This window comes from Chlorocebus sabaeus, chromosome X, assembly GCF_047675955.1.
Source record: "Chlorocebus sabaeus isolate Y175 chromosome X, mChlSab1.0.hap1, whole genome shotgun sequence".
NCBI lineage: Eukaryota > Metazoa > Chordata > Mammalia > Primates > Cercopithecidae > Chlorocebus > Chlorocebus sabaeus.
Window position 1 is genome coordinate 566,088 of NC_132933.1, and position 24,964 is coordinate 591,051.

The 24,964-nt window shown below is 38.5% G+C and overlaps 1 protein-coding gene across 1 annotated transcript; it reads right to left on the minus strand.

The window, feature by feature from the left end:
• Positions 1–748: 748 nt before the first annotated feature.
• On the minus strand, positions 749–24,077 carry VBP1 (VHL binding protein 1). Its single transcript, XM_007993214.3, has 6 exons — positions 23,781–24,077; positions 20,161–20,285; positions 13,112–13,178; positions 11,939–12,037; positions 4,211–4,349; positions 749–1,806 (listed from the first exon to the last, which is right to left on the minus strand). The coding sequence occupies exons 1-6, from the start codon at positions 23,997–23,999 to the stop codon at positions 1,736–1,738; spliced, it is 720 nt and encodes a 239-aa protein (XP_007991405.2). The 5' UTR covers positions 24,000–24,077; the 3' UTR covers positions 749–1,735.
• Positions 24,078–24,964: the final 887 nt, after the last annotated feature.

The window sequence follows — 24,964 nt, forward strand, 5'->3', positions numbered from 1 at the left end:
AATCCATATTCATACTTTCAAAGACAAAATGAAGATCTTCAGAGCAAACCATTCCTGTTCTAATATTAACAGGAACATTTCATACCAATATATACTTACCATAATAGTTTGGGGGAAATGAGCACATACAATATCTCAAGATGCTTACAAACCTCAAATTCTAAAATACGAGAATTTAAAATTATGAAAGAAAAATTCAATCAAGGAACTTTTGTTATATTTTCAATGAACTTCTCAATTGTTTGCAGATCTGTACTCCTTCCAAAGGGATTTTATGTTGTTTCAAGAAATATAAGAAGTTATTGGAACATGCTAGTATATGTACAAGTAAACTTTACAAAAATGTGAAAAGACCCATGATAACTTTAAAAAGGTGTATTGTCTGAATCTCCGTGACACCCCAAAATTGTTATGTTAAAATCTTAACCCCCTAGGTGATGGTATTAGGAGCTGGGGCCTTTGGGAGGTGAGTCTCATCACGATGAGATTAGTGCCATATTAAAGAGGCCCAAGGGAGCTCCTTGCCTCTTCTGCCACGTGAGGGCATGGTGAAAAGGTGCCATTTATGAACCAGGACACAGCCCTTACCAGATACCAAATCTGCCAGCACCTTGATCTTTGACTACCCAGCCTCCAAAACTGGGAGAGATAAATTTCTGCTGTTTATAAGCTCCCCAGTCTGTGATATTCTGTTATAGCAGCCCAAACATAGTTAGACAAAGAGTAACATGAAAAAAGTGCTCTGCCATAGTTTTAGCATCACTGTTTTAATATCATGAAATACAAGTACAAAACATTGTATAAGTATACTTTTTACTACACGGAGATGAACTAATACATTTATGTTTTTATCAGAATCTGTATCACCCAGCACTGACCAATGTACTAGGAGCTTTCCACAGGGATTTTTTTTTTTTTTTTACTATTCCTATAAGGTTTTATCATTAATAAAAAAGCTCACAACTCTTTTCAGCCATTGCAGATTTACATTTACCTTAATATTCCTGTTTAAGATGCTTTGGAGAACTGTTAAGAACTACAAAATCACCTTAGGAAGAGTTTTGAATGAGTAATTTTATTTCACGTTGGCCGAGATCTACCTTATGTTGGCATTGCAAAGACACTGCACTTATCTGAGGTTAGAAAAAATGTTGTCTTAATAGCCCCCTTACTGTGTAACAAGGCAAATTACCATTTCCTGAAATGTCCAGAATATCAGAATAGATAGTTATTTGTTAAGCAGTGAGTCATGAAACCCCACTTATAGAAGACAACAGCAACAGAGGACCACTAAGTCCTAAACACACCAAAGAAAAACAAGTTTACAAATATTCAAACTGTCTGTCTTTTCTACATCTAAAACGGTTTAACCATCAAGTGAGAGTAACATAAGCCAATTAGAAAGGGAAATAGCAAACTGTGCTAGTGTCCGACATTCAGCTTCCATAGCATGTCTCACAGTTTTCGGCCATTTCAGCTAAGAGTTTTCTTATGACAGGCAAAAATAATGATTAAAATACCATTAGCTTTGCTGAGAAATGTGAAAAAAAAAAAAAAAACCACAATGTCAAAAATATTTGAAACTAATTTTGTTTTTATAAATAAATAAAATGGTGTTTATCTTTTCTTAAAATTCTTGCTGTTAAAACATTCAAAGTTATGTCAACCTGCAAGGATAAAGGGGTATTTAAGATAACATGTTTGGAAAACTGAACCACATTTTTAATTGCCAGCATTATGCTTTATTCTTGGTAGAATCATCCTTGTTTCTTCTTTTTACATCCCAATTATAAACCCTGGCCATATCTGCAAGAATTGTCAAAGAAAATGCAAATGCAGTTCTAAAGATAATGCATGCAATGACTAACTATTCACTCCACTTGCACAATGAATCAAAGAAACAGAAATCACACATACACAAATACTGGTAACAAATAGTATTGTTAAGACATCCTGCTATAACGTCAATTGCTAGGAAAATACTGTAATTAAACTCTATCAAAACTAAGGACTCAAATCAACAATTGTTAACCAACTGTTTACTATGGTATTAGTCAACTGTCAACTAGTCAACTACGATATATTTAACAAATATGTACTAGACACTCTCAATAGTTTTAAAGACAGTCCCTCATCCAAGAAATTTCAAAGATTGCTCAACCCATATCCTGCCATGTAATATTTGTATTAGTACAATTATCAACAATTTTATCTCTTACCCTCCCTTTGGCTTAATAAGTTTGTTAAGCATCTACTGTGTTTCTGACTAGGCACTGTACAAAGCCCTGAATAAGACAGGTGAAGTCCTTTCCCTCATGGAGCTTAGACTCCAGTAGAATAGTCAATATGACAGAGACTGTTCGCCCTAGCTCCCTCACTTGTCTGTACACCTTCCTTTCCTACCTTTTGCAGTACTAACAATAACAAATGGCATTTAACTAAACTTGTAGGACTCATCTGAGAGGATTTCCTCTCTTTTGGCTCCTGTACCCATCTAAGTCACTGGATCCTGTTTTTTCTCTAACGTTTAATATCTTTTCCTTTCCACAAGCACCACCATCCTAGACCCTCATCATCTCACAGCTGGATGAAGTTTCCACACTACTCGTCAGATGATGATGATCAGTGCACTAGGCCCCAACAGGCCTGCCTTCCCTCAGCCAACCATGAACACCTGCCACATGCTGCACACTGGAGAAGAAGAGAAAGTGCAGCTCCTACATTTGAAGAGCTCATGGTTTGGCAAGGAAAAACTAAGCAGTATGTGTTAAGCAAGCACACAAGAAACACTCTGAGGATCAGAAAATGTTCAGGAATGCTCTGATGCTTGAACTGAGATATTTAGAGTAAAAGGGTAAAAAAAGAGCACCTCCTGTAAATATGTGAAAGCCATTCCAGTTAGGAGGAACAAAGGGTAGAAATACAAAGGGTGTGGCACATTTGGGGAGTGTGTACAATAACTGATTGGAGTTATCTGGAACCTGGAATGCACTGGAGAAAGTCAAGAAGAGGTCAGTGGCATGAGGTGAGACAGGCTGGGGTCACTTCACAAGAGTGCCTATATGTATATCTTGTAAGTAACAAGGAACTGTTGAAATATTGTAACCAGAGGAATAAAAATGAGTGACTTAGTAAATTCATACTAGAGATAGTGGGCAGGACAGAGGAATGAAAGGAACCTAAAAAGCTACTGAGTGCAGGTTTTGGAGTCCCAGAACGAGAACAGTAATGGTCAGAGAGATTTATGAGGGAAATTTGATGTGAATCTGGTGATTGATTTGTTATTGGTAGCGAAGAAGAGAGAAGTGTGAAAGGTGACTCCCATGATTTTGTCTTGGGTGACTGTGACAGGAAGTAGGAGGAAAAGACAGGCCAGAGAAGAAAGGCAAAGAGCTTGCCTTCTCTCTTGACCAGAATACCCCACTCCCATCTCTTCTCTCTGCTGATCTTTAAATCCTACGCTGCCTTTAAAAAAGCAGCCTTTTATCTTCTCAACAAAGCCTTCTTTGAACTAACTCCAGCCTACATCTATCTTTCCCAAAGTTTAAATTGCCTTGGTGTTGCATATGTTAACTTACTTATAGTTTGCTATGAATTATCATTCAGCTGTTTTACATGTATAGTTCTAACAAACAGAGAAAGACACTGCCACTCTTTTCTAAAATTGATTTTCATGCCCCATATGGCTTAACACAGTTGCAGGAACATAGGAGACCCTCAACAAATGCTTGTGAAATTAAACTACTTAACCAGTTACAAAGTTGTCTTGGGAAAATATTTGCAAGAAAAATACTCATTCACCTATGTGAATTTGCTGTTTCCACATCACATTTCAAAGTCACTAATCTATCTACAAACTTATTTAAGTACTAGTTCCAAATATCTTATTTATTATCTTATAAAATCTATAACCTTATGTTAGCCTAATAAGGAAATTCTTCCCACTAAAGCAATGTAAGAAAGAATGTGGGAGGTTTTTTGCATTCTAATTTTTTTTAGTTCTAGGGTACATGTGCAGGATGTGCAGGTTTGTTACAAAGGTAAACGTGTGCTGTGTGGTTTGCTGCACCTATCAACCCATCACCTAGGTATTAAGCCCAGCATGCATCAGCTATTTTTCCTAATGCTCTCCCTCTGCCCACGAAAGAATGTTTTTTTAAAAAAATCTTTCTGCTTTTTTTCCCTTGCTTTTTGTTTTAAGAAAGGATACTGACTTCTGTGGTAGTAAATTGATCTCGAAGAAAGTCAAGGTCTTCCTCAAGGGAATCAAGATTCTTTGTGGCAGTCGATAAATTCTTTTCCAACAATGCCTGAGCTTCATCAATATCATATTCAAGCATTACATTAGCCTGAAGAGAGAAAGTCATGACAATTACTCAATATTTACACAGAGCTTTATAGGTTAGAGTAAGTGTGGGCAAACTACAGCCCTCAGGTCAAATCTAGCCTGCTGCCTTTTGTTGCAAGTTAAGTTTCACTGGAGCCCAGCTATTCTCTACTCAGGTTTTCATACCACAGTGGCAAAATTGAGTGGTTGAGACAGAAACCATGTGATCTACAAAACCAAAAATATTTACTATTTGACCTTTTACAGAAAGTTTGCTGATCCCTTGGTTAAAGAATATATTTACATACATTGTATCATTTAATCCTCAACCCTGCTGAGGCCAAAGTTGTCTTCTTCACAGTTAAAGAAATGAAAGCTCAGGTTGCCTTGGCTGGCATAGCTAGTGAGAAAATGGGAGAATCAGGATAAGAAACCAGTATGTTTAGATACAAAATTCTATCTTTCTACTACCTCCATCGTGACACTAAACAGTGTTAAGTTTGTATCAATTTAAATAAATTCTGAGCTTCAGATACGGTATTAATTTAAAATTTTTCAAAGACATTTTTTATCATCTATATTTGACCAGGTAAGAAAGACAGCTAGCTTTTACTTGTCCCTTGCTACTACTTCTGACAGATATTAGGGATTAAGGCAAGGTAATGTGTCTGTCATTCTGAAGATCTAGTGTTACTGCCAATATTCAGGGATGCATGTACCCTGGAATTGGGAAGCCATACCTTTTACAGTTTTGAACTCCCCCATCACCTGACTGACCACTGGGCATTTCCTAAACCACTTTCCTCATCTCACAAATGCAATCTTAAAATTACTCAAAGGATTGCTGTAAGGATTAAACAGGACAACATGAAAGTATATGGCACAAAGTGAATGCCAAATAAATAGTTATTGACTGAATAATCCAATCCATAATTAGAAAACTGTATTAAAGTTCAGATAGGACAAAAATATTCAACATAAGCAAAGACTGAACATAAATATAATAAGAATCCACAAAGAAAAAAACCAAAGCAGGGGACACAAAAATTTCTAAATCCTTCATTTCAATAAAATGTTCCTGAAATGTGACACATGCACATACTACACACACACACACACCTTGGGGAAATTGACCCAAAAGTCCTTTGAGCATCCAGGCAAAAAGAACACATCACTCGGAAAGAAAACAGTTTGCCATTACACTTTTTGACAGTGATGCTTTACAATAAAAGAAAACGGAGCACTGTATAAGATGCTGAAGGAAATAAAATGTGAGTTTAAGATATTATATCCAGCAAAACTGAATCTCAAGTACAAAGGCCACAGACAAGTTGTCAGCAACATGAGATAACTCAGGGAATATCATTCCCATAAATCTTAAGGCAATCTACTTATCAGACGAATGAGTAACATACAATCAAAATGACTGGGGGGACATCAACATAAAGACTATGATGTGCATTCAATATTTACACGAAGAACAAAGATAAATGAAAGACACAAGAGAGAGCAAACGGTATATAATGGCTCTGTGCTCCAACAATATGGGAACAACCTTATAAAGAATGGGTAAGGACAGGAAGAACATATGCAAAACTGTCAGTGGTAACAGTCTTGGGTGGTGTTATTCTAAGAATGCTTTGTGTGTGAATAGTAATGTTGTCTAGTTCAATTCTATCACCCTTGGTATTTCTGAAAACCAGGATTCTTCATATAGAAGAAACAGGGGGCCTGGGCGCGGTGGCTCACGCCTGTAATCCCAGCACTTGGCAGGCTGAGGTCGTGTCACTGCGCTTCAGCCTGGGCGACAGAGCAAGACTCCATCTCAAAAAAAAAAAAAAAAAAAAAAAAAAAAAAAAACAGAGGAACAACTAAAGTGAAAACTCTATTGTCCTGAATTTGAATTGGAGGTAACAGTATGATTTCATGAGGTACACACATAGTAACCTGCACCTTTGTACACAAGTTTATGCAGGCTAGCTATATCCTACTGGTTCTATTTCTCTGGTTGAACCCTGACTGATAACAGATTCGTTCACTTACACTTTGCTTTATGCAGTTTTCTGATTTTTTTGTTTATATTTAACATTATATACATATAGAAAAGTATTCATATCATAAATATATAGTTTGATGTATTTCACAAACTTAACACATTCATGGAACCAGCATTGAGATCAAGGACAGGTTATCACCAACACCCCAAAGCTTCCTTGTGAACGCTTCCAGTTACCACCAGCACCCCCACCCCAAAGGTAACCATTATCCTGACTTAGAGCATAGTTTTGCCTGCATTACAACTTTACATAAACAGAATGACACAGTATATGCGCTCTTTTGTGACTGACTTCTATAGTAGGCAAGAATTATGGCTCCCATAACAGCTGTCCCATTCTAATCTCTGGAATCTGTGACTCTGATGAAATATTTACATCATTTGTCAGAGTTGAACTTAATATACAGACTGCCTAGGTAGGCCTAATTTAGTTATATGAGCACTTAAGAGCAGAGAACTTTTTCTGGCTGGAAGCAGAATGAGAAGTTTGAAAGATCTGAAGTGTAAGAAAGACTAGTCATATCACTGCTTTGAAAATAGAAAGGACCACAAGCCAAGGACTGCGAGTGGCCTCTAGAAGCTGAGACTGACTCCTGGACAACAGGCAGCAAGGAAACAGGGACCTCAACCACAGAGAACTGGATTTTGCCAACAACGTGAATAAGGCTGAAATCTAATTCTCCCCCAGAGCTGCTGGTAAGGAGTACAGCCCTGTGGACAATTTAATTCTGGCTTTGTGGGACCCTGAACAGAGGACCCAGCCAAGCCCATCTGGATTTCTGACCTATACAGCTAGGAGATAATGGATATTGTTTTAGGCCTCTAAGTTTGTAGTAATTTGCTATGCAGTTTCTTTCACTCAACCTTGTTTGTGAAAATCACCCTTGCAGTGCTGGTGTGTAGCAGAAGTTCATTCCTTATCTGTACTGTATAGTATTCCATGGTCTGAACACATCATGATTTAGTCATCCATTTGACTGTGATGAACATTTGGGTTGTTTCCAGGTTTTGGTTACTACAGAGTTGATATGAACATTCTTACACCTTTCTTTTAGTTAATATTTATACATTTCTTATATATAGCAAGAGGCAGAAAGAGATGGAGACAGGCATGGAACTGCTATGGCGTAGGCAATGCATATCTTCTGCTTTAACAGACACTGCCAGTTTCCCCAGCAGCTGTGTCCATTTACACCTTCACCAACAGTAAATCAGTGTTTTCACTATTCCATGTCCTACCATCACTTAGTATCACCCTACCATTCCGGTGGGTACACAGTGAGATCACATTGTGCTTTTAATTTGCATTTCCCTGTTTACTAATGAAATGGGACAACTTTTCATATGTTTACTGGCCATTGGAAGGCCCTCTTTTTGGAAGTCACTCACCCATTATCCTGAAGAGTTACTTATCTTTTTCCATGTTATCCTTAACAAAAAAGTTTTCTAAAAAATTTAAGTATATAAATATTAGGAAAAATAAAATGTTTGCAGATTTGGTGAAAGGAGTATATTGTTAAGATAAAATTATAAATATCTGATAAAGTTGATTACATTAAAATTTAAAACTTCCAAGAGGTACCACAAAAGACAAGTGACAGATGAGAAAAAGTATCAGCAATATTAAGAGAAGACTTTGCATCCAAAATACATAATATGTAAAGAAGACCTAAATGTCTGTCTATCTATCTATCTATCTATCTATCTATCTATCTATCTATATATATATAAAGAATCCAACAGAAAAATGGAGCAACAACACAGTCAGGAAGGCAAACAGAAGAGGAAATACAAATGAGCATTTTATCATACAAAAACCTGTAAGATGATAATATTTTCACCTATAAAACTAGCAAAAATCTACATATGTGGGTGAGACTGTTAATAAAAGGGTATTTTGATATACTGTTGGAGAAAATGAAAATTGGTAGTCTTTTCTGGAGAGCAATTTGATAGTATTCATCAACACGTTAAATGTGCATACTCTTAGACACAACAATTCCATTTCAAAGCAGCATACAAAAATATGCCTTTGTGTACAAGTCTAGATGTGCAAAAATATTTACTACAGCACTGCTCACTCTACAAGAAACTTTAAAACAATCTAAACACCCCTTGACTTGGGAATATTATCACATAGCCCTACCACAGAATAGTAAGCCAACAAAACCAAGGAGGCAAACTCTGTGTCTACTCACAAATAAAGACATCTGTGCTATTAAGTGAAAAGTCAGGTGCTGAACAATATATATCCCATCTTTGTAAAAACAATTAACAAAATCCCCAATATTTATGTACGTACAGATGTACAGACATGATTAAAAGTGGGTACATCTGGGGATGGAGGAGTAGCCTGCTGCTTTCTATTGTAAAACTTTTTGTCCTATTTGCTCTTTTAACCATTAGCATGTATGAACTCTGATAAAAAACCAACAAAAATGTCATTCACCCAAGAAAAATTTTTACTGAGCACTTATTATGTGTCAGGGAACTGGTAAATACACCAATCAATAACATATCAGGGAGTGCTAAGTACTTTGAAGGAAAACAGTACAAGATAAACAGGGTGAAACCAAGGAATGCTGACAGACAAGCCATAGCAGGTCCCTGGGGGAGCTAACAATTGGAACTGAGAACTCGAAGGATTGAGTGTGAAGAGCACAGAAGTAGAAATGTGGGGCCACACTGGCAGGTTCCAGGAACAGTTAGGGGGCCACCATGGCTACAGCAGAATGAGCAAAAGAATGAGCACAAATGAGTGCTGAGAGGGAGTAGGGCTGTCCTGTGGAAAGGATACCTCTGTATTCCACCCTTGGTGACAGGGAAACCACTGGGGTCTTGAGCAAAGTGGAAGGATCTGACATGTTTTAAAAGCATTACTCTGGCAGCTTAAGCAGAGGAAAGAGCTAGAATAAAGGTTCTGAAGCAGGGCCATTCCCAGCATGCTCTAAGTCCGGCAAGAAGTCCAAGTGTGGTCAAGCAAGGAAGTAGGGCATTAGGTAAGAGAAGAACAGAGAGACTGGACACGGTGGCTAATACCTGTAATCCCAGCACTTTGGGAGGCCAAGGTGGGCAGATCACCTCAGGCCAGGAGTTCGAGATCAATCTAGCCAAAATGGCGAAACCTCGTCTCTACCAAAAAATTTAGCTGGGCGTGGTGGCACATGCCTGTGATCCCAGCTGCTCAGGAAGCTGAGGCACAAGAATTGCTTGAGCCCAGGAGACAGAGGTTGCAGTGAGCTGAGATCACACCACTGCACTCCAGCCTGGGTGACAGAGTGAGACTCTGTCTCAAAAAAAAAAAAAAACAAAAAACAAAAAACAGAGAGAGAAGTAACAGAGTACCAGGATGTGCAGGAACTTGTCAGCCACTCAAAGAACTTGGACTTTTCCTTGGAATATGATAAGAAACCATTCAAAGATTTTGGGCAGAATAATGGAATGACCTGATTGAGATTTCAAAGGATTAATCTGACCACTGTGCTGGAAAGGCTTTGGGAATTCCAGCAAGGGCAGAAGCAAGACAGTGAATTAGGGTATTATTACAGGTTAAAGAGTGTCGCCAAAAAAGATACATTTAAGTTTCAACCCCTTATACTAGTGAATGTGACCTTATGTGGAAGTAAGGTATTATGGATTGAATTGTCTCCCCAACAAAAAGTAAGTTGGACTCCTGACCCCCAATAGCTCAGCATGTGACTTTATTTGGAAATAGGGTCTTTCAAAAAGAGAAATTTGGACACATGCATGCACACATGTGAAGATGAAGGCACAGATCACAGTGATGCTTCTACGCATCAACATGCCAAAGACTGTCCGCGAACACCGAAGCTAAGAGAGAAGGCTAGAACAGATTTTCCCTCACAGCCCTCAGAAGGAATTGACCCTGATTCTGGGGCTGATCGCAGACTTCTGGCCTCCAGAACTGTGAGACAATCCATTTCAGTTGTTAAAGCCACCCAGTTTGTGGTACTTTTATTATGGCATCCCTAGAAAACTAATACAGACATTATTCCCACAGTCCTGGCAAGAGACAAAGGTGGCCTGGACCATGGTAATAGCGGTAAGGAAGTGAGAGATAGTTGGTTTCTCAATCTATTCAGAAGAAGTAACCAGTGGGGTTTGCTGAAGAACTGGTTGAGAGATATAAAATAGAGAAGAGTCAAAGAAGATTCAAAGATTTTTGTTCTGAGCAACCAGGCAAAAGATTCTGCCATTTACTGAGATGGGGAAGATTGCGGGAAGTGGGAAGTGCCAGTCTATGAGTGGTGAAATGAGGATTTAAGCATTCAAGAGGAATAAAAGAAGAAAAACATGAAAAGAGCAAGAAGAGCTCAGCAAAGAAAATGAAGAGAAAGAGAAACAGAAGAACAGTTATGAAAGACAGAGTAAAAGCAACAAAATAGAATAACTAAAAGGGAAAACACAAAGTCATGGGGAAGCAGCCAGAGGAAATCACGCAAAATGAAACAGATCAAATAACTGAAAACAGAGAACATGATAGGTACTGAAAATAGATAAAGGAGATCCAACATATGCATATTTATTATTTCCAAAAGATAATAAAAGAAATGGGGCAAAAGTCACATTCAAGTACACAACAGAAATTATCTTTCCTGAAATAAAGTAACACTTGAATTTGTGAATCAAAAAGTCATGCAATTTCTACAAAAAAACTGAATACAGAAAAATCATTCAACCCTTAGACACTCAGATATAGTTGCTATGCTTCAAAGTTATTTTTTAAAAAGCCTTAGTGATAAATACTGAATCGTTCCTTTCAAATACAGAACTAAGTGTAGAAATTATGATTGTAGAATGAAATGTAAATGTTGTACAAACTTTGAGCAAACCTCCTTGGGCTAATCTAGAGTGCCTCTCCGGAGTGATTCTACAGGACAGCAGCTAGGGGAAATCCTCCCAGTAGGACAGTTGGTAGAAGTACACTCGGCTTGCTACTTTGTATGAGAACTCGCCTGAGGTAACAAGATCCATGGACAGGTAGCTGGATAGTCAGAGGACTGAGAAGAGCAAGACAGGTAAATCACAGATAAGCTCAATGAAATCATTGAAAACTGAAATATATGGTTTTAAAAAATAAACTCTAACCTCAAGCTTTTTGTAATACTCTTTTTCCCCTTAAATTCAGAGGGATCTTTCTAGAATTATTAAACTCTTATGGGAAGAAGCATTTATCCAAAGTTCAGCAGTACCTTCTATTTTACTTCTCTTGCTCTTCCTCCATTATATTTAAGAGAGATAAAGCATTAATTGGAAGAGAAGCAAGGTTTGTTTGATCAGTTTTATCTTGATTGGGAGAGACTTCAGTATGTTTTTGCTGCGATCTTCATCGCACTCCTGATTCTAGTCAGTTTCTAATATGAACCACTTGAACTCTGCCCCTGTGTCCCTTCCACAATCAAAAGGAGATGAACACTTTCACATCTCGAGCAATACTATTAAAATACTAGCAAATACTAGCAAAACCAGTGTGCTTGCTGGGGAAAACACATTGGTTTACAAATATATCAGCTGTGGCTATAACATTTACTTACCCCCAACCACAGACACACTTTATCAGTAGGAGGAACTGAAGCTTTGCAATACAAGTTATCTGCCAGTAAGAATCTGGTCTCCATTGAGTTGGTGGACTCCTTCAAAACAAAAAAAATTACACTACCATAAACAGGTCAGTTTGATATCAAGGTTATAAAAGAGAGATCGCACAGTTGAACCTAGGACATTTAAAACAGTACCATCATGCAGGTTAAGTGTAGTGGTAAAAGAAACGAATGCTAGACCCAGGTGGCTGGGTATGGACTCTGGCTCAGCTACTCACTAGCTGTACAAATCTGGCACCTCACTTAACTTTTGTGTCTCAGGTTCTTCATCTGTAAAATTAGGATTATAACAGTCCCTACACCTATGAAGTCAGTGATAAGCACTGAGTAACACGTACACACACACCCCATCGAGTGCCTGACATACAGAGAAAGCGTTATTATAAGAATTAGTCATTCTTCTATTATTTCACTGGTGCTTCATGCCCAATCAGTTGCTGAAGTCTTACAAAGTTCACCATATATTAAAATGTACTAGAAATAGTTATTCTAACAGTCAAGCAAAATCGTAAGCGCACACACAATTTTTTAAATACAATATGCTTATGAGATTTAATCTTTACAACCTGCTTTTATTTAATGAATACTGGATTAAGACTTAGAAGACTCTCAAATTCAGTTCTGCCAGTAACTAACTACATAGACACTGGTCAAGTATAACCTCTCCGTAAGCATTTCCTCAACTATGAAATGAGAACCTGAAACAGATGATCTCTAAGATTTTTCCCAGTTCTATAAATCTTGGACTAACTCCTTATTCTTAGGGAGAAAGACAACAACAAAGAAAAAACCCTAGATGCTGCTAGCACAGAATAAGACATTTTCTTTGTACACCTAAAACAATTTCAAATTGCATTTAAGTTTCACAAGTACTAAAGATAAGCAAAATAATCCAAGTGTGGGCCCTAGAATTAAACCTGACTTTTGGGGGAAGGCTGCAAAGCCACATTTGCTACAGAATCACATCATAACATTAGTGTATGTGCTTAAGAAGGCAGACTGGATTCCACAGCACAGATCAAATATCAGTGACCAAAGAGTCAAAGAAGATGAGTTTCTGCTGACATATCCTAGTTTGTTCATATTTACAAATAAAAATGCACTTACTTTTTTCTTCTGCATGTATTTTAGAATTTCCAAAGTCTGTTTAATTTCAGGAATCTGACCTTTTAGCCTGTGAACAAGAAAAAGACTAACTTAGTATTTTGCAGGCAAAAATAAACAACAGGGCATGGTCTTGCTAACTTTGCATTTTCTACTAATGTGTTCTTGAGGACTATGTACAGATATAAAATATTTAAGATATTTTTAGATATGAGATAAAATAAGATATAAATATTTATAAAAATAAAATATTTAATGAAATATTTACTTAAAGAAAATACATTTAGTAAAATATTCATAAAATATTTAAAGTACAAATACTTAATAAAAATACTTAAGATATACTAGCAAATGTTTATGGAATGCCTATTCTATGAAGACAAAGCTCTGTTCTATTATGTCAAATACCCCATTGTTATTTAACATTTCTAGAGCAGACTATATTCCACAGAGGTGATTCATAGGTTCTGCATTTGATTAGAATGACATTTTAAATAGATTAATTTAAAAACTAAATTTAAAAATAACATAGATTCAAAAGTTATATTCTAAAATTGAAGACACCAATCCCCTAACCAGTGATGCACACAGCTGCTCCTGGTGTGTGCATTCGGTATACACACATGCACATCACAGTCAGCTAAATGCCAGGCAAAGCACAGTGACACCTTCTCAGTATGTGCACTTGTCACACTGTGAAAAAGGTACACCATCATCTGAATGCCAAACACACCACATTATGATACAGTATAATTTGGTGATTCTTTTTAAGCTTTGGGTACTTCTTCCTTAAATGCTCTTCTTTTCAAATTAGGTAACAATCATTCTTAAAATTATAAATAGATCACTGATTTAAACACAATAAATTAAAAAAAACAATGATGGACATGATCTGACTGATCCGACTTAATGGATAAGTTATATGATGGCTACTAGCAAAAGGCTAGTAAATGACTTCCAAATGCAATCAACCTCACTGACAAGAACATAAAAGAAAAACATAGTATGCTAAAAACATTCAGTCAATTAAAGAGAGAAAACAATGACACCTTTTTTGTCACTGGGGTTTAGTTCTTTATAGTGATTAGATCCATGTGTTTTGCAAGGCGATATATGCAAAACAGTTATAGGGTCTCTGTCAAATCACAATGTAATTTCTAGCAAAACAGACTAAGGATATAATAACAAAGCTCTGGTTCTTTCGAGGTAAATTTGCTAAATATTATTAGAGACCAGAATGTAAACAAAATTTAAACACAACAATGAAAATGAACTTATTGCGTCACATAAAGGAAGTCACTCCATGTGTGCAGGAGGTTGGCAGGGCAAATTTACTACACCCTGTGCTACTGACCTGGCAAGAAATGTGTTAAATGAGCCTGCTGCTTAAAAAAAAAATAGTGTCATCATTTGATAATACAGTCCAGTGAATAACCTAGAAACACCTGGCATTCATTTTTTCACTACAATTCAATCTGGATGCCATAGATTGCTCAAGTTTGCTTATTTTTGTATGATATGTTCATATAGGTAAACACCACAAAGATGTTATACATTTGTAAAATATGTGATACACATACAACATAAGGAGTATGTTCAGATTAAGATTTTTTGGTCATGTAAATGACTTTTAAGATGCATTTTGTATATATGAATATTATATGTAATACATTATAAAGCATATTAATTAATCAAGCAGCTGCAGCCCTAGCTAACTTAAGAACCAGACAACCAATGACATTGTATGTGCCCAAGCAATACACTCCTCCCTACCTTGCTTCACCTGAAGAGAAAGTAGCTTGGCTGGGCAGAGTGATTCACACCTGTAATCCTGGCACTTTAGGAGGCCGAAGCGGGTGCATCACCTAAGGCCAGGAGTTCCAGACCAGCCTGGCCAACATGGTGAAACCCAGCCTCTACTAAAAAAAATACAAAAAAATTAGCTGGGCATGGTGGTGCATACTTGTAATCCCAGCTACTTGGTTAGCTGAGGCATGAGGATCTCTTGAACCCAGGAGGTGGAGGTTACAGTGAGCCGAGATAGCGCCATTGCACTCCAGCTTGGAGTGCCAGAGCGACACTCCATCTCAAAAATAAAAAACAAATAAAAACCAAAGAGAAAGTAGCTTGCCTGAACTGTGTGTTTACAGTCCTGTTTTTTCTTTTTCAATTAGTTTCACCCTATTCGTGTGTATCCCTAAACAAAATATTCTTTAACATTGGTGGCTTCTGACCTTAATTCAAATGGTCTCGTGCTGTATGCATTTTTCTGGGGTTTGCTTTTATATTATTATTATTTTATTTTTTTGAGATGGAGTTTCACTCTTGTTGCCCAGGCTAGAGTGCAATGGCGTGATCTCACTCACTGCAACCTCCGCCTTCTGGGTTCAAGCAATTCTCCTGCCTCAGCTTCCTGAGTAGCTGGGATTACAAGCATGCGCCACCAGGCCCGGCTGATTTTGTATTTTTAGTAGAGATGGGGGGGGGGGGTCTCTCCATGTTGATCAGGCTGGTCTCGAACTCCCGACCTCAGGTGATCTGCCCACCTCTGCCTCCCAAAGTGCTGGGATTACAGGTGTGAGCCACCACGCCCGGCTGGGGTTTGCTTTTTAAACTCAATCAAGATTCTAAGATTTCTTCATTCATTTTCACTGCTGTGTACTATCCCATTACAAATATAACAAAAGCAACTTCTTTATCTACTCTTCTGTCAAAGGGCACTTCTGCCAGCTCCAGGTCATTGTTATTGTAACAACAGTGGAAACCTCCAGGTCCTAGGAGGGGCTAGAGCTGTGAAAGGGGAGACAGTAGCTTAGAAGGAAAGTGAATCAAGCCTTCAAAAGAGGAATAAAGCTAAAAGAAAATGTTCTAGCTGTGTTCCTTTTCTCCCTCTGAACTGCCCCCAAGGAGTCACATTACCTACCTCATCACTGCTACAGGGCAGAAAAATGGCAGAATTGGCTACTGGCAGGGGGAAGGCCAAGTTAGGAAGCTAAGAATTACAAGTACTAGTCCCCAGCAGCCCACCTCTCCCGACTCCCTTTCCCTCCTGTGATGATAATGAAGACAGCAGAAATGGAAATAATCCCCCAGAGGTGGAATTATCTGGTTGGGGAGAAGTATTTGTCTGATGGCTATGCCCTTAGACTGGGATACCAGCAGCATTCCTCCCACCCCTACCCACCAGGAGTGACTTAAATTACCCCCACCTCCACATACATTACTAGCCAAAGTAGCTGATATCCCTGAGGGAATCTAAGCTGATAGGGAAAATAAATTAGAATTTGATCATTATAATAAATAAAGACAATAAATTCAACAGACTCTACGATATGAAACAAAATTAACAAATACCAAAAGATAAAATTATACATTAAATACTTAAAGATACCACAAAGAGAAAAGAAAGAATATTGGTAATATGAAGAAGAACCAACCAGAACTATTAGGTATAAAAATTGTAACAGCTGAAACAAAGAACTCATGGCTATCCATCTAATTACCAAAAGATAAATGACAAAGACAGAAAAAAGGGAAATAATATAAAGAAATGGAAGGCAGAATTAGAAGTGTCAACATCTGTAAACAGGTATCTCAGAAAGAGGAAAAAAAATTAACAGATGATAAAAAAAGAAGTGATAATCACAAAATTTCCAATTAAAGAAAGATAAAAGATCTCAGATTCAAGTGTCAAAAAAGAGATTAACACATGAAATACTAAGGAACTTTTACACAGCTTGAAGGTAAAGTTACATGACAGGCTGCAAGAAAAGATTTAAAACATATATTAAAAGGTTAGCATCTAAACTACAGAGCCATCTGCTGCAAAACAACTAGATCATGGCACAAAAATAGTTTTAATAAATAAAGACAATAAATTCAACAGACTCTACGATATGAAACAAAATTAACAAATACCAAAAGATAAAATTATACATTAAATACTTAAAGATACCACAAAGAGAAAAGAAAGAATATTGGTAATATGAAGAAGAACCAACCAGAACTATTAGGTATAAAAATTGTAACAGCTGAAACAAAGAACTCATGGCTATCCATCTAATTACCAAAAGATAAATGACAAAGACAGAAAAAAGGGAAATAATATAAAGAAATGGAAGGCAGAATTAGAAGTGTCAACATCTGTAAACAGGTATCTCAGAAAGAGGAAAAAAAATTAACAGATGATAAAAAAAGAAGTGATAATCACAAAATTTCCAATTAAAGAAAGATAAAAGATCTCAGATTCAAGTGTCAAAAAAGAGATTAACACATGAAATACTAAGGAACTTTTACACAGCTTGAAGGTAAAGTTACATGACAGGCTGCAAGAAAAGATTTAAAACATATATTAAAAGGTTAGCATCTAAACTACAGAGCCATCTGCTGCAAAACAACTAGATCATGGCACAAAAATAGTTTTGTTGCACAGCTGACATCATAGGGATGAGAGAAATTCCAGAAAAATAAAAAGAGAAAAATAGCCCTCCAACTACTTGGGAGGCTGAGGTGGAAGAACTGCTTGAACTCAGGAGGTCAAGGCTACAGTGAGCTGTGGTCATACCACTGCACTCTGGCCTGGGCAACAGAGAGAAAGCCTGTCTCAAAAAAATAACCAACCCACTATTAAAATAGGTAAAACTCAAGAAAGTTTTCCTAACTCACTATCTCCAACTCTACCATTCTCTTTTAAAACACTAGACAAACACTGTTCTCATCCAGAACACCAATGTTCACTGATGTTTCCTCAGTGCTTCGAATTTTTACCCCTTCTCCCCACATTTAGGCCTAGACCATATGTTAAGCTAGAGTGAGTATCCTGCTATATACCACAGTTGTAGAGTTAGCAATATAACTTTTTTCTTCTTTTTTTTTTTTTTTTTGTCTATCATTAATTTACTAGTTAGAAGAGCAATGTAACTTTGATACACAAATTTCTCCCTCTCCCAGGACTCGGTACCAAGGCTCATTTTCTTTTCTTTTTTTTTTTTTATCTTGAGACAGGGTATCACTCTGTTGCCCAGGCTGGAGTGCAGTGGCACACTCACAGCTGACTGCAGCCTCAACCTCCCTGGCTTAAGCAATATTCTCACCTCAGCTTCCCTAGTAGCTGGAACTACAGGCATGCACCACCACACCTAGCTAATTTTTGTAGATACAGGGTTTTGCCACGTTGCCCACACTGGTCTTGAACTCCTGGGCTCAAGTGATCTGCCCACCTCAGCCTCCCAAAGTGCTGGGATTACAGGCATGAACCACTGTACCCCACCCCAAGGCACATTTTCTTCTCTATCTGTAACCTCCCTGTAGATGATCTCAAATCCAATGGCTTTTTCTTTTTCAAATAAACTTTTACTATCACAAAAGCAGTACATGTACATTGTAAAAAATTAAGAATACAGATAAGCAAAAACAAGAAAAATGCCATATTCTAACTACCCAGAGATTACCACTGTTAATATGCCTTTAGTGTGGACTTCTCCAGATACTCCTGTGCATATATACATTTTTTTCCAAAATAAGAGTATACTGTTCTTAATGGTTTCTATCTTGCTTCTGTCCATTAACGCTCTCCATCTTTCCATGTCAATGACTTTTCATCTCATCTAATACAAAGTACATATTCAAATTTCTACAACTGTCACCAAAATCAAATGAGAAAATACATCTACAAACTTCTGTACCTTTGCATAAATGGTGCCTTATGCCCAGACCACCCTTCCTCACTTTAGTCTGCCTCCAAACTCATAACTAATCTTTGAAATTCTACACAGGTATCTGTTCCTCTTAGAAGCTTCCTCTGAACCCCCTTGGCCCCTCCAGATTAATGAGGTGTTTTGGTACAAAGTAATGAGTTACCATCCCCTGTAACTCATTACTTTGTACTGAAGTACCTCCACTGCTCTACTTTGTGTGCTAATTTTATTTATATACCTATAATTCCCCCCAACCTGTGTCCCTGGTTTTTTGTGTGGTTTGTTTGCTTTTTAGACTGGATCTCGCACTGTTGCCCAGGCTGGAGTGCAGCGGCATGATCACATCTCACTGCAGCCTCAACGTCCTGGGTTCAGGTGATCCTCCCACCTTAGCCTCCAGAGTAGCTGTGACCACAGGTGCATGCCACCATACCCAGCTAATTATTATTATTATTATTATTATTATTTTTGAGACAGAGTCTCACTCTGTTGCCCAAGATGGAGTGCAGTGGCACAATCTCGGCTCACTGCAACCTCCACCTCCCGGGCTCAAGCGATTCTCCCAACTCAGCCTCCTGAGTAGCTGGGATTACAAGCCCGTGCCACCATGCCCGGCTAATTTTTTTGTATTTTAGTAGAGACGGGGGTTTCACCATGTTGCCCAGGGTGGTTTCAAACTCCTGAGCTCAGGCAATCCGCCCACCTCAGCCTCCCAAAGTGCTGGGATTACAGGCACAAGCCACCGTGCCCAGCCTAATTGTTTGAGCCACCATGCCCAGTCCTGTGTCCTTGTTGAAAGCAGATACTGGATGTTATTTCACCCAAAACAGTATGTGGCATCTAGCTGGCATTCCATAAATATTTATCTCACAGAAGAATGCTGGCACATGTACAAAACAGAGATCTATAAATATTACAGTGAATTGACTTTATAAGCTATATAAAATTATGTAGGGAAATAAAGAGTTGAGAGTAAGGATACCTTTTTTCCTATGCCTATTAGTTATGAAATCCCATAAGTCTTGTGCCCCAGACCCTGTGGGTCTCTAATCTTGTTGGCAAAATTAGAAGGATGAACTAGACATATAAGATGTTATGATTTTGAAAGCTTTGGAATATAGTCTTTAATAACCATTCTATTATGTTTTCAAAACCACATTTAGACTGGCAATACCAAGTGTTGGCAAGGATGTGGAACAACTGGAACTCTTGTACATTGCTGGTGGGAATTTCATATGGTACAGCCACCTTGGAGGACTTGACATCTGAATATTTTATCATATGTAAATTATATCTCAATTTTTTTAAAGTTCAAGCCATATACGATTTTCAAAACTTAGAAAGTTTTACACTTACCTTCTTTTCTTTTGAGCAAGGTTGAGTTCCATAAACTTATACTTCTGGTACTGTTCATCCAGCTTCTTTAATACTGTATCTGCAGTCTCATTCCCAGGCTGTTTCATGAAGGAATCTACATCTTCCTTTAATATCAGAAATAATACTTTACAAATTTTAGAATTCATGCCACTCATCAGATTTTTTGACTGCTTTGTTTTTAAAACATAAAAGAAAAAAAGCTTTTCCTCCAAAGGTCTGTTTTTAACTAAAAGTACAGGTTAAGCATCCTTATCTAAAATGCCTGGGACCAGAATTGTTTTGGATTTTAGATTTTTTTTTTTGGATTTTGGAATATTTACATTATACCAGTTGAGCATCCCCAAGCCAAACATCCAAAGTCAAACATGCTCCAATGAGCATTTCCTTTGAGCATTATATTGGTGTTCAAAAAGTTTTGGATTTTAGAGCATTCTGGATTTCAGATTTTCAGATTTAGGATGCTCAACTTGTAGTTATAAAAAGTTAGAGACAATTTCAGACCGTATATATATATTATATAGCTAACTTATTCTTTCACTTTCCTCTTCATTTTTTATTTATAAATAGGAAAAGAAGAATGACTTTGCCCATTTATGCATTTCCCATGCATCCCTAGTAGTAAATATGAAAATACTAACAATCAAATACATTGCCTATTCATGCATCCTATTCACAAAATGATTTTACAGGTTGTATGTCAAGATTATCAATTTCATTACTTATTTTTAATTCAACAAGTTTTGCCATAGAAATCATACTAAATATGGTTACTGGGTTCCCAAGGCAATCCACAAATGCTTCCTTCAGTATCAAATAACTGAAACAAAGTAAATCTAAAAGGCAGATAGAATAATCTTTTGTAACAGAAATAACTGATCAAAAGAAAAGCAGTAAAACTGACGTTAAAATATTTTTATACCACATGCTGATCCTTGAAGAAAGGCTAGTTAATTAGATAAGAATCAGAAACAAGATGAAAATATATGGAAACGTCAAAGAGATGCTACAAGAGCTGTCTAGTACTTTACAGAAGTCTAGTTCTTTATTATAAGTAACTTCAATTATCTTACAGCTTTTAAGATCTTCAAATCATTATTCTTATCCATATTTATTAGCTACCAGAGAATATCTTAGCTGAAACAAGGAAGAAAAAGGAAGAGAAACACAGCAAGGGAGTGAACTATGAAGCCATCAAACTAGAGACAGTAAAGGAAATTGAAAAGGTGAGGCTGAGAGTTAATGGCTGAGTTCTGTATGTAAAAGAGAGATGCCATCTTCCTAGAAGGGTCACTGGAGGGAAGAGAAAGAAGTGTAAGTTTCTAGCACACGATACATGTTATTAGGTGCTGGAGTTCAGCAAGAATTAACTATAGCAGCATAGGCTGTGGTTAAGAGACAGGAGGTGCCTGGTTTGAATCCTAGCTTCACCACTCACTAGATGAGTTGACCTTAGGGAAGTTATTTAACCTCTCTTTGCCTCAATCTCCTCATCATCTGTACAAGTACCTTTTCATCACCAGAAATTAGCATAGGTGAGACGCCTATAAGAGTACGTGACACCTATCTATAGCATAATGTGCCACAGGAACACAAAGTGCCAGGGATTTTGTTTTGGGGTAGAGGTCAGCAAAAACTACAGGGGGATGATAGCTGAACTAGATGTGGAAAGATGAAGAAGTCATGAAATGGACAAGGGTGAAAGAACAATTCAAGCAGAGAAAGAAAACAAATTACTGCCTCAGTGGGGTTGGGGAATGGACTGGGTCTGACTTCTAACCACTATGGTACATTGCCTCCTATCATCATGAACATTAATATCTATTTGACACGTACTACACTGCAATACTGCAAGCATGTCCTCTGTTTCCCATAACAACTCTCTAAGTATTGTCATCCCTATTTCAGTTAAAGAAACTCAGGGCCGATAATATTTCTACAATACCATGTCACTTCAATTATTAATAGTTTAGAAACAAAAACAGTTATATAAAATTTGGGTTGCTTATTACATTATGCAGGGTAGAAGTTTTAAGGTCTAGAAAAAAATAACCATGACATTGTAGGGAAAAAGCATTTTAAGACATTATAAAGCCCTCAGATAAAGTGTCTCCTCCCGAGTTAGATTTCTGAGGCCATCTCTAGCTGAGCACTATGAATGTAACATTTAAGGCACTATGGAAATTCAATTAGACACCCAGTTTGAACTTATACTATGTGTCAGGCACTGTGCTATGACCAGGAGGAGTGGGGCGATGCATGAGAACTCTCTGCTACTTACACTACTCAGTAGCAGAGCATGAGGGGTAAGCCGCCGGTCTGGACCTCCACAGATTGCCCAAGTTCGAATCCTGGATTCCTCACTTTATAGCCTGTGTGGCCTGGGCAAGTTACTCAAGGGCCCCGTACCTCAGTTTTATCATCTAAAAAACGGGCATAACAGTAGCTACCACCTCGAGTTTTGTAAAATCATTAAGAAAGTGCCCGGCACTCAACAAATTTTATTCTTTGTTATGATTAGATAATAGATCAATGTAGACAAATAAATGACACAGCTCATAAAAACACAAAATAATAACCAAACAATTACGAAATTCAATCAGCAAATGCAAATATACAATATCAAGTGTGGTATAAATAAATGAGTCTTTAGGATATAAGACGTGGTTAGTGAAAAAGGCAGAGGTAAGGTAAGGTACAAACCAAACGGTTGAGAAACTTCCATGAAGATTTTATAGTAGCTAAGTGGGGACAGACAGATGACCTGGCCTGGAGGGCCAGTCAGACGTTTTCTCTCATTAGTCAAATAGTTTTCAACTACTATTTCTAAATTAAATAAATAAAATAAAAAATTTTTAAAGCCACCCAGAACAGGCAGCGCCCTCCAGGATGGCCTCTGGAGCGACCCGATCCCCTCTCGGACGCTAGCGAACCTGGGACCTAGCGCCATCACGAGGGTTCAGTCTCCTCTCTCAACAATTCATTCTCCACTAAGTTGTCAGAATGATGTACCTAAAACGAAAGGCCTTCTGATGACAGCCCGTTGCCTACCGGAAAAACCTCAATTCCTTAGCAAAACACAGAAGGACTTTACGCTCTCACCCTATCATCCTACTTTCCCATCGGTCTCTTCTTCCATTTTCCCCGAGGCAACAGACCACTGCATTCCTTCAACAGACAAGGTGATATTCCGTTTTCACATCTTAGCATTGGCTGTTCTGCCTATTCATTGTACTGTCTCTCCAGCATCCATGCTGAGTGGAGCTCCTCACCACCTCCCCTTTTCCAACCAGCAGGGGGACGAAAACCGGCGGCAGCCCGGAGGTCCCTCAGGCCGCCCTGACCCACCGCCCGCCGCCCCTCGCCCTTCGCTCCGGCCCCACACCCCGTTCTCTTCTAGGGCCTTCTCGAGCTACGTTTCTTCCGGGCGGGCCCCAGCAGAGCTCAATCTATCCAGGTGCGAAGAGTGAGAGCAGACCGAGCGCCCCCTCCCTGAACATTTAGCTCAGCTCCTTCCAACAATCGAGGCCTGGGTGGGAGCCGGAAGAAAGGGGCAGTCCGCGGCCTCAAGCCAAGATGCCAGGGAACAGCGTGCCTCTTACCACAAACACGGCCTCAGGAATCCCCAGGTGGAGCCGCCGCCCATTCCCTGTGGCCATTTCTCCTTTGCCACAACTGTCCTTAGCGGCCGCCATCTTGGGGATGCGAGCGCGCGACTGCCTCCCGGGCCGCCGGCCGCCGGGATTCCGTGATTGGCTTGTTAGCACTTGCAGGCCCGCCTCTCCGTGCACATTCATTGGTGCGCAGGGAGGGTCCCCCATAAGCCCCCGTTCTCCTTTGGCCGAAAGTAGCCCAACCTGTAGGTGCTCATTGGCTGCCGTCAGGTAAGTGACAAGCGTGGAAGGGCCGCGGAAGAGAAGCTAGAGCGACAGGAAAAACCCTTACGCCCTCCTGGGAAAAGGGGATTTGTGAGTGAGCGGTGCTAAAGCCCTAGGAATAGAGACCTAGCCTGACCCCACCCCGACCCTAGAACTGGCAGCAGCCTTCACAATGGCCTCTGGAGCGACCCAATCCCCCTCTCGGATGCTAGCGTACCTGGGACCTAGCGCCATCACGAGGGTTCAGCCTCTGTGCCTTTCTGGTCTCACCATCCCAGGGAGCTTCCTGCCCCTTGAAGGGAACTTACTTTGTGTCTGTTTCAGAGTGGTCACTGGCCTCATTCTAATAAATATCCTGCCTGTCGCACCAGCCTTTCCTGAAAGCCACCTTTGAACAGAATGTCTTCTCTCCAGCTCAAACGTTTCCAAAACTTCATAGTCTACATAGAAAATCCTAAGAACTCCACCTAGGCTTCTAGGACCATGGACTTACCCAATGTCATCCTACACTACAACCCTTTAAAAGCACATGTGTCATACAGAACCAAGTAATTATTCCTCGGGCTGTTTTCTGTCCTTTCTGTTCTTTCACTATGACTGATCTTTAGTAACCCTTCAGTAGGCCACACTTTTTACAGCTTATCTTTAGATTGCTTTAGTAAAAGCATTTTTTAAAGCAGACTTTAAAAGGTTGTAGTTTTTCACCATGGACACTTTTGAAACAAAACAAAACAAAATGTAAAGAAAATATGCATACAATAGGAAACAGAACAACTTTAAAAAAATCATTTCACATAGTGTTGTGCTGATAAATGTTCAACTAATTCTCTTTAGAAAGGGGGTAGGTATTTATAAATTGTATTGATATAAAAGGTGTATAGCACACAATTTCATAAATGATAAAATAT

Excerpts from the sequence above, each read along its gene's own strand:
- VBP1 (XM_007993214.3), bottom strand. The coding sequence starts at position 23,999 with ATGGGGGACCCTCCCTGCGCACCAATGAATGTGCACGGAGAGGCGGGC. Across the intron at positions 12,038-13,111 it reads AATACATGCAGAAGAAAAAA|GAGTCCACCAACTCAATGGA; the intron begins GTAAGTGCATTT and ends TTTGTTTTGAAG. Across the intron at positions 1,807-4,210 it reads ATTTACTACCACAGAAGTCA|ATATGGCCAGGGTTTATAAT; the intron begins GTATCCTTTCTT and ends CAATTCTTGCAG.